Source organism: Pseudopodoces humilis, chromosome 32 (assembly GCF_049639895.1).
Source record: "Pseudopodoces humilis isolate 2021_Gansu_Grassland_sample_001 chromosome 32, ASM4963989v1, whole genome shotgun sequence".
Taxonomy (NCBI): Eukaryota; Metazoa; Chordata; class Aves; order Passeriformes; family Paridae; genus Pseudopodoces; species Pseudopodoces humilis.
In genome coordinates, this window is record NC_142231.1 from 2,311,366 (window position 1) to 2,321,461 (window position 10,096).

Consider the following 10,096-nt stretch of genomic DNA (forward strand, 5'->3'; position numbering starts at 1 on the left):
GACACGGGGGAACGTGGTGGGGACGCGATTTGGGCTCACAGGGAATTATGGGGACTTGAGGGCTGTGAGGAGATATGGGGGGGACACAGGGAAGGACACAGGGGTCGGGGCAGACACACAGCCGGGTCCCAGCGTGGCGGGAGAGGGGCCAGGGCCGTACAAAGGGGCCATTGAGCCGCAGTGGGGGAGGGGCGGGGAGAGGAATTTCCACCCAAACTTTTTCCATTAGCCCATTCCCGCCGCCCCCACTCCAACCCCTCCCTTCGGGAAACTGCAGCACGGCGGAGGGGGACGGTTTACACGCGTGTCAGGGCATGGGGATGCGTGCGTGTGTGTGTAATATGCAGGGACACACCCCGCACACTTGTCCCTGTGCCCAGACATGTGTGTGCACGCTGGAGGCTGTGTAAGGGTGTGTGACACGTGCAGTGACACGTGAACACCCCGTGTTAAGGTGTGTGACTTGTGCAATGATCCCGTGTACAGGTGTGTTACTCATGCAGATCCCCAGGAATGCAGTCAGGCAGGCGGTGTTGGCACAGCCCTCGCACACTCGGAGATGTCCAAGGACACCCAGACACGGCTGCGCACACTCACACACACACCTATGCACATCTGGATATGCTCACACACACCTGGACACACCTGGACACACCTGGACATGCCAACACACAGCTGTGCACAATGGACACACTGAAGGAAGTGAAAAGGGGATTGAAAGGGACTGGGAAGGACTGGGGAGATGACGTGGGAGACTGGGAGAACTGGTAGGACTGGGAGGGATTGAGGGGTGACAAGGGGACTGGGAAGGGCTGGGGAGGTGATGGGGAACGGGACAGGACTGGAAGAACTGGGAGGACTGGGGAGACGGGTGGTGACATGATGACTGGGACTGCACGGGGTGGAATAAGGAAGAGGGTGACGCGGGGACTTGGGAGGACTGACATGAGGACTGGGAGGGGCTGGTGGTCCCCCAGGGAGGGGGGACACACGGAGGGGACACACAAGTCTGACACAAGTGTGACACATTTGACACGTGTGTACACGACACCGCGTGTCCGCGCCTCCCACTGTTACAATCCCCGCCCAGTCACCATTCAGCCCCGCCCACGAGCCCCACCCCTCGCTCAGACCACACCCCTTTCAAATTTAGCCCAGCCCTTCAAACCCTGCCCCGGGCAAGCCCGGCCCAGCCCGAGATCAAGCTCCATTCCTACTAAGCCCAGCCACTCAAGGCCCCGCCTCTTCCAGGCCCCGCCTCTTCCGGGCCCCGCCTCTTCCGGGCCCCGCCTCTTCCGGGCCCCGCCCTCTCCGCCGGGCCCTGCTCTCAATTTAGCCCCGCCCATCCAAGCCCCGCCCCATTTCCCCTCCCCGTTTGCCTCCTCCCACCCAAGCTCCCACCCCTCGACCAGGCCGCGTCCCATTCCCGCCTCTTCGGTCCCAGCGTGCCCATGCCCCGCCCCCAGCCAGACCCCGCCCCCCCAGCCGCACCCTCCGGGGCCGCTCGGGGCCGATCGCAACCGGGGCCAACCGCGGCGAGGCCGAGGGGGTCCGGGTGGGTGGGGGGGGGCCGGGGCCGCCATGTTCGGCTGTGTGGAGGCGGCGGCGGCGGCGCCTCGGCGGCTGCACGACGTGACGAACCGCGGGGGCTGCGCTCTACGCAGGGTCCCGGTGCCCGCCGGCTGCGGCGGCCCCGCCCGCAGAGGTACCATGGGGGGAGATGAGGGGGTTCGGGAGCGCCCGAGGGGTCAGAGTGTTCGCCAGTGTGGGTGGGGGTGGGGGGGGGCGGGGAAGCGCGTTCAGGTGTGAACTGAGTGTGCAAATGGGTGTGAGTGCGAGTATGCGGTGGGTGCGTGAGGGGTGTTCGTGTCGCGAGTGGGTGCGAGGGGTGGCAGGTAGCCCCTCTGGGTGTTCAAATGAGTGTGCAAGTGAGTGTGAGCGGGCAGTGGTTGTGGTACCGCGGGGGGAACTGCACGGGAGGGGCGGGCGCGCGTCTACGAGTGGGTGTGGGGAGTGTGTATGGGGGTCGGGGCCATGGGGAGGGGTCTCCGAGAATGAACCCGAGTGTGCAAATGAGTGTAAGGGAGAGTGGTAGTGGCAGTGGGCGGGCCGGTCGGTGCGGGCGTGGGGGCGGCTCCGTGTCGGCGAGTGGGTGCGTGGGTGTGCCAGGAGCTGGGGTGGAGAGCGTGTCCGAGTGTGTAAACGCGCGTGAAAGGGGGATGACGGTGATCCGGGGGGCCGGGGGTGACCTCGGGGGTGACGCGGGGGGTGGGGAGAGTGACGCGCGTGGGTGCTGGACCGACCTGAGCGTGTATGGGAATGACGCGAGGGGGTGTCCGGGGGACGTGTGCGCGGTGTAAGGGCATGTGTAAGGGGCCGACGTCCCCAAATTCTCCTCGGGAGGGTCCTGGATTGTGGGGGCTCGGTTTTGCGAGGGGGGCAGGGTCGCAGACCCATTTTGCGGGGGACTCAGGGACGTGGGGACCGCACTGGGCCGACCGTGAACACTTTTGGGGGCTGGTCAAGCGACCTGGACCCTGTTTTGGGGAGAGGTCGTGGTGTCCCGTGGCACTTTGAGGGGGCAGAAATAGAGACCCGTTTTTTGGGAGTCAGGGACACAGGGGCACAGGGACATGGACCACACAGGAGCCCTTTTGGGGGGCTCGGGGGCCCTGGTACCTGTTTTGGAGGGGCTCAGGGGCCCCGAACCTTGTTTTTTCGGGGGACGCAGACCCCTTTGTGGGGGTAGAAAGAGGCACCCAGTTTTGGGGGGGGGGGGGGGGCACGAGGCGTGCCCTGGGGGTTCCACAATGCAAATCTGGGTACAAACAGGATGAGACTGGAGAGAATCCACCTAAATCCTCCCCTTCTCCCTATGGCCGTGGTGCGTTGCCCCCTCCCGTGTTCTCCCCCCTCCCAGTTCCTCGGCCCAACTGGTTCCCGTCGGGGCCGCGCCCGCCCCCCCCCCCGCCCCCCCCCCGCGCTGCCAATGTGGCACTTTAACCCCTGCGGGGCTGCCCCAAAACCGCCCGAGCCCCCTTGGGGCAGGGTGATGAGAGCCCCTTTTCAGCAGGGCGGTGGGGGGGTCACCCCCCGGGTTTTGGAGGGGGAACCGCCGTGCCCCCCCCCCATCCAAATTCCGCCCTGGGCGGAGGAGCTTTCCCGCCGCCCTCCCCCAATTTAAGGCCCGAGGGGGCACCGCGCCTTGGGCCAGGGAGTATCCTAAAACATTGGGGTGGCCCACAGCGTCGTGGCTCCCCCCGGATGGTTTTGGGGTGCTTTCTTTTGGGGGGTTTATGCTTTAATTTGGGATCATCCCCCTTCAAAAATCAAACCCTAAGAGAAAACACGCACGGTGGGGTCCCCCAAATGTGCCCGCACCCCCCAAATGAAACCCCCCTCAGCCCCAACCCTCCGCGGGGAATCCCCAGTATTGATGGGGGAGTCACAACCAGCCCTCCCCAAACCTGGGGTATGGACTCGCCCCTGTGCCGAGGGGCGGAGTGTGGTCCCCAATTTCGGCTCCGTTTTTAGGGTGGGGAGTCTCCCCCGCTCCTCCGGGTTATTTTGGGGTTCCCGTGGCACGCGCTGGGCGGAGTCCCCCTTGCTGCCCCTCTCCCCCGCGGTTATAAACGCGCTGTTCGAGGCCGGAATTTCCTCGATTTTAGCAATTTTTTTTTTTTTTTTTTTTTAGCAAAACACACAAAATCCACCCCCCAAAAAAATCTGAAACCAGCTGCCCCTCCCCCGTTGCCGCCCGGAGTGCGCGCGGGAGGGGCTCCTCCCTCCCCCGCGTGTCACCCCCGGCACTACGCAGGGGGAATTTGAGGGGACTAGGGACCCTCCTTCTCCATAATTCTGGGTTTTGGGGAAGCTGGGGACATCCCCACCCCAGGTTTTGGGATTTGGGTAGGGGCCAGAGGGGAGAGGGGGGGGCACACTGATAAGTTCTCCTCCCCCCATGGTGGCACCCCTGGATTCCAGCCCCCAGCCCTCGATTTTGGAGGTTTGCAATACAGGTTTTAGGGCCGTGGAGGTGACAGTGAAACCCCCATAATCACCTTCCCCCCCGCCCCGTGCTTTTGTTTCCCCCAGACCCGACAGGTCTGGGGCCCCTTTGGGGTTGAGAGGGACTGTTTAACTCCCCCTGCCTTTTTCCTCCCCAGCCCTGGAGCCCTCCTCTGGGCAAGTTTTGGGGGACACGGCCCCCCCCTCACCACTGCCTCCCCCTCGTGTGCACAAGCCTTGCTTTGTGTGCAGTGATCGCAGCTCTGGGTACCACTACGGAGTAAGCTCCTGCGAGGGCTGCAAGGTGTGTGGGGGCCAGGGGCTCAGTGGGGCAGGGGGACCCCCCTGAGACAGTGGAAACCCTGGTGCGGGGGGAACAGTGGGGACCCTGTGATGGAAGTGGAGGGGAGTGAGGGAAGTGGGGACCCAGCACTTGGAGGAGGCCCTGGAGGGTCCCGGGGACACTGGGGATCAGCCCCAAGAAAAGGTGAACCCCCAGGCAGTGGGGACCTAATCGAGGAATAGGGACTCCTTGGGGGAGTGGGAACTCTCCAAGCACTGGGGAGATGTAATGGGGGTACTTGGGGATATTACAGATCCTGTGGGATGAGTGGGACCACCCCTGGGGGATGGGGACCCCTTCCCAGGCATTGGGGACCCCTCAGGGACAGTGGGAGCCCCCCAAGCCCTGTGCCCCACCCTAGGATACTGGGGAGCCATCCTGCCTTACTGGGATCCCTGGGGATATGATACTGGTGCCCCCCTTTTGGGGATGCCCTGGCCCCCTCTGACCCCCTGTTTTCCCACTCCAGGGTTTTTTCAGGCGGAGCATCCAGAAGAACATGGTGTACACGTGTCACCGGGAGCGAAACTGCCAGATCGACAAGGTCACCCGGAACCGGTGCCAGTTCTGCCGCCTCCAGAAGTGCTTCCAGGTCGGAATGTCCAAGGAAGGTGCGAGGGGGTCTGGGCTGGGGTTCCCCGAAGTTGGGGAGTCCCCCAAAACATCACTGAGGGGCTCTGGTGGTGTCTCAGTGGACCCGGGGATGTTCCTGGGAGGGGTTTGGGGCTGTGAAGGGGACTGCTGGGTGTAAGGGTTACCCCTTCTTGGTCCTGCAGGGGAGTCCCCTAAAATTGAGGTCCCCTCAAAGCTTCACTGAGGGGTCTCAGGGTCCTGGGGATGCTCAGGGTGGGGATGTTCCTGTCCCTTGGGGAGGTTTTTGGGGGAGGGGGGAGGAAACCCCACCTGGGAGGGATCTAAGGGGGTCTACCAATGCCTCTGACCCCCCAAATCCCACCCCCCAGCTGTGCAGAATGATCGGAACAAGAGGAAGAAGGAGGTGAAGGAGGATTTGGGGGGGGATGAGCTGAGCCCTGAGCTGGCTGAGCTGGTGCGGAGGGTCAGCAGAGCCCACCAGGAGACCTTCCCTTCTCTGGGCCAGCTGGGCAAGTACACCACGGTGAGCAAGGCTGGGGGTCTGGGGGGACTGAGGGGGGACCCCGACCCTCTTCCCAACTCTCGGATCTGGGGCAGGGTCACTGCTCTGTCCTGATCCCCCCCAAACATGAGCGCTGGGGGCAGCTGGGGCTGAGGTACATGTTCAGGGAGAGTGGGGCACCAGGTTTCTGTGCCCAGGTGGTCTTGGGGAGTCCCTTTGGGGGGAACCCCAACCCTCAGACCTATAGTTGGGTCCCGGTTCCCTCCTGACTCCTCCAAAACACGAGTGCTGAGCACTGGGCGGGCTGGGGGACAAGTTCAGGGGGAGGGGTGCACTGGGACTGAGCACTGGGGTTGTGGGGGGTATTTGGGGGGTTACTTATGGGAGCAATGCTGACCCTGGAGCCCAGAGCAGAGTCTCTGCACTCCCTGACCCCCAAAAACTCAAGTGCTGAGTAAGGGGATAGCTGGACCTGGGGCTGGCATTGAGTCCAGAGCCTGGGGATCACTGAAGAGGGGGTCCCAGTGGTCCCAGCAGGTCCTGAACCCCCATAACAGCCTGTGTCCCCCATAAAATGAGCACTGACCACATGGCAGCTGGACTTGTGGGTTACTGAGACTGGGGTCTCACAGTGTCCCAGTGGTCTCAGGGAGTCCCAGTACACCTTGAACCCCCATAACTGAGCCCATGCCCTCCAAAACTTGAGCACTGACCACTGGGTGCAGCTGAACCTGGGGCTGTGGGACAAGTTCAGGGTGGTGAGGTTGCAGGAGGTCCCAGGGGCTCCTGAACAATCCCCCTAACAGAGCTGGGGCCCCCTCTGTGCTCCCAGAACTCAAGCGCTGACCACCGGGTACAGCTGGACCTGGGGCTGTGGGACAAGTTCAGCGAATTGGCCACCAAGTGCATCATCAAGATTGTGGAGTTTGCGAAGCGGCTCCCGGGCTTCACAGGGCTCAGCATGGCTGACCAGATCACTCTGCTCAAGGCCGCCTGCCTTGACATCCTGGTGAGGGCTGGGCATCTCCAGGGGTTGGGTGAGCTGCTCAGGATGTTTGGGGGCTCCTCAGGGGGGTTGGGGCCTCCTTGAAGGGGCTTGGGGTGGTTCTGACCTCACCACCCCACAGACAGATGTCCTGGAGAGGGGCTGGGAGGTCTCCTGGGATGGTCTGTGTGGGTTTGGGGACTGCTTGGTGGGAAAATTTGGGGCCCATAAGATGTTTTTGGACTATATTGGGGCGTCCCTGACCCCAACCTCCCCTCAGTGCTGTGTCTGTCCTGTGGCAGAGCTGGAACAGGACATGATAGTCCTCCAGGATGGGCAGATCCTGGGTGGATTTTGAGATCCTTGCCCTGCAGATGCTGTGGATCTGCACTTGCTACATTCCAGAGCAGGACACAGTGATGGGATGGGCTAACCCTGGGTGGATTTTTGGTGCCCCTGGATGTATTCTGGTGCCCCTTGGTGATTCTGGGTCCCTGCCCTGCAGATGCTGCGGATCTGCACCCGCTACACACCGGAGCAGGACACGATGACGTTCTCGGATGGGCTGACACTGACCCGGACCCAGATGCACAACGCGGGATTTGGGCCACTCACTGACCTTGTGTTTGCCTTCGCGGGGCAGCTTCTGCCGCTGCAGCTCGATGACACCGAGACTGGGCTGCTCAGTGCCATCTGCCTCATCTGTGGGGGTGGGGACATGTGGGACATCAGAGGGACATGGGGGGGGCATGGGGACATGGGACTGAGTCAGGGCTGCTCAGTGTCATCTGCCTCATCTGTGGGGGAGGATATGGGGGCCATCAGGGGGACATGGGGCATATCAGGGTTATGGTGGGCAGGGGACTGAGTTGTGGCCACTCAGCTGCAGAGGTGGGGACACGAGGTGATAGCAGGGGGACACGGGGATCTCTAGGGCAGAAGATGGGCATGTGCAGACACAGGGACAGTGTCTATCCAGGTGGTCTCTCCCTCTCTTCCCAGACCGGATGGAGCTGGAGCAGCCCCGGCATGTGGAGCGGCTGCAGGAGCCGCTGCTCGAGGCTCTCCGGGTCTATGCCCGGCGCCGGCGCCCACGGCAGCCACAGCGTTTCCCCCGGATGCTGCTCAAAATCACTGACCTGCGTGGCATCAGCACCAAGGGTGAGAAACCCCCAGATCCCTGGGAACCCTCCAAACCGCAGCAATCCCACCAGGACTCCAGAACCCCCAAACCCCCCTAGCCACAGTGATCTTCCCAAACGCTGTTCAAAGTCACCACCAAAGAGGGTGAACCCCAAACTCTCCCAGGACACCTCAACCCTCCAGGACACCCCCAAACCTGCCCCTGGCACCAGGAGAGTTGAAACTCTCAGGGTGGGACAGTTGAAGGTTCTGGGGGTGTTTCAAAGTTTTGACGGGGGGTGGGTTGAAGTTCATTTTGGTTGTGTTCAAGGTTATCTGGGGAGATTCAAGGTTTTGAAAGCGCTGAAGCTTTTGCAGGGTTTTGAAAGTCGGGGACTGTTGGAACTTGGGAAGGCATTGAAGCTTGTTTTTGGGTGGGATTAAAGGCCTCTGGGGGGGATTCAATCTCTTGGGGAGGTGTCAAGGTTTTCGAGTGATTTAAGCTCATTTTGGGGGAGTTCAAGGTCTTGGAGAGGTCCAAGGTTTTGGGGGTTCAAGGTTTTGGGGGTGTTGGAATTTGAGGGGGTGTTGAAGCTTTTTTTGGAGGGGGGTTCCATCTCTCAGGAGGGGCTTAGGGCCCCGAGTTCAGGGGGTGTTGACATTTTGGCTCCCCCAGGGGCAGAACGTGCTATCACCCTGCGCACAGAGATCCCAGGGCCGATGCCCCCCCTGATCCGGGAGATGCTGGAGAACCCCGAAATCTTCACTGAGGTGGGGGGGGATGGCCTCCCCCCACCCCCAGACCCCCCTGCTGCCCAGGACAGTCCCCCTGGCCCCCCCAAATCCCCATAGCCCCCCCCTCTGCCCCCAGCTCAGGAGGGATCTCGAATGCCCCTCCCCAACGGAGGACGGAACATTCAGAGCTGCCTTCCAGGGCACCCCCTTTTGCTCTGGGGAGGGGGAACTCCCCAGAGTGCCCCCCTCCTAATTTGGGGAAGGGGGCAGAGACTGACAGAACAAAGCTATTGCCTTAAACTGAGGGGGTCTGGGGGCACCCCCCCAAACCTCAGCTTCACGCCAAAGCCCCCTCAGACTCTGCTGCCACCCCCCCCTTGTACTGGGAAGGACATGAGGGGAGTTTGGGGGCCCAGCCCCTACTCCCAAAATTAATGCCTGACACTCCTGGGGTGCCCCTCCCATGGTTTATTTATTGGACACAGGGTGGATTTGGGGTGGGGGACACCCCCATTCCCCTGCGGGACATCCTAGCCCCCCCAGGCTGGGGGGACCCCGTTTTTATGGGGGGGGGCTGTTTGTGGGTTTTACCTTTTGATGCTGTTGGGGTGGGGAGGGACACCCCAAAATTGCCCTCGCCCAGTGCCCCTCCCCAAACACTACAGAGACCAAAGATGGGGGACACAAAGTTACCCCCACAACCCCCCCCCCCCCCCCCCCCCCATTTCAGGGTGGGGGCTCAAGCCATAGGGTGACCCCACAATCCTGGGGTTCTACCCAGACCCAACTGCCCTCCCTAATCTGTTACCCCCAGACTGGCTGGATGATGAAGTTTGGCCTTACTGGCTCTCTCTACAACTGCCCCCCCTACATTTTCCTCCCTGAATTTGGGGGTGCAGAGCCCTCAGGGGGAGCCTGTTACACTAGACAGAGGGGTGTCCCCCCCAGGGCTGCACTTTCACCCCTATTTATTCCTCTGCGTTTACATCAGGGTCCCCCCCTGAAAGGGGGCCCTCCCCGCTGCTGCTCCCCTGCTAAATCCCCCCTTCTTGGGGGGCCCCCCTGCCATGTTTACAGCCCACCCACCTCCTCCCATCCTGGGGAGAGGACATGGGACTTTTCTATTTTTGCAAAATAAAGTTATGGAAATTTTGGGCTGATCGTGAATTTGGAAGGGGGCTGTAGAAGGGACTTGGGGGGAAGAGGGTAACCCTGGGGTTCCCCCTGAGGTGAGGGAACACCTCTGGGGTACGTGGGGGGCACTTGGGGACCCCCAATTTAGGGACCCCTCCAGGGATAAGGGGGGTACTTGGGGACCCTGCCCAAATTGGGGGTATCAATAAAGGGGGGGGGGCACCTCTGGGCCCCTCCCCAGTTTAAAAGCCCCCATATGCCCAGTGTAAGCCCTCCCACTTTGTTTGCTGTGAGTGGGTTCTGGGGTCCTCTCTCACTCCCCCAAAGGACCCAAATTTGTGGTTAAAAAAAGCAAAAACCCAAATTTTTATTTAAATAAACCCTAAAGGAGGGGGGAGGACACACAGTGGGGGGGTGGGGGAACACTGGGGGGACACAGTGGAAAGGGGGGACACAAAATTTGGGGACCCTTAGAAAAAACTACAATTTAAAAGTGACACCCCACCCCCCAGGGCTGCACCCTGCTGCCCCCCCTCCCCTTAGCAAAATAACTGTATTAAACCCTAAATCCCAACACCCCAAAAATGAAGCTGGATGGGGGGTGTGTGTAACAGCACTGGGAGCCCTCACGGGTGGGGGGCCCTGGAGTGCCCCAACCCCCCCCCCACCCCCC

The 10,096-nt window shown here is 61.8% G+C and overlaps 1 protein-coding gene across 1 annotated transcript; it reads left to right on the forward strand.

Moving 5' to 3' along the window:
- The first annotated feature begins 1,567 nt into the window (after positions 1-1,567).
- RARG (retinoic acid receptor gamma) lies at positions 1,568-9,442 on the forward strand. Its single transcript, XM_014260590.2, has 8 exons — positions 1,568-1,705; positions 4,167-4,312; positions 4,821-4,962; positions 5,314-5,468; positions 6,280-6,456; positions 6,938-7,142; positions 7,435-7,593; positions 8,231-9,442. Exons 1-8 carry the CDS (start codon positions 1,582-1,584, stop codon positions 8,404-8,406), a joined length of 1,284 nt encoding a protein of 427 aa, XP_014116065.1. The 5' UTR covers positions 1,568-1,581; the 3' UTR covers positions 8,407-9,442.
- The last annotated feature ends 654 nt before the right edge of the window (positions 9,443-10,096 follow it).

Coding starts and splice junctions, on each gene's coding strand:
- RARG (XM_014260590.2), top strand. CDS start 1,582: ATGTTCGGCTGTGTGGAGGCGGCGGCGGCGGCGCCTCGGCGGCTGCAC. Junction 7,143..7,434: donor CATCTGCCTCATCTGTGGGG/GTGGGGACATGT, acceptor CTCTCTTCCCAG/ACCGGATGGAGCTGGAGCAG. Junction 7,594..8,230: donor GCGTGGCATCAGCACCAAGG/GTGAGAAACCCC, acceptor TGGCTCCCCCAG/GGGCAGAACGTGCTATCACC.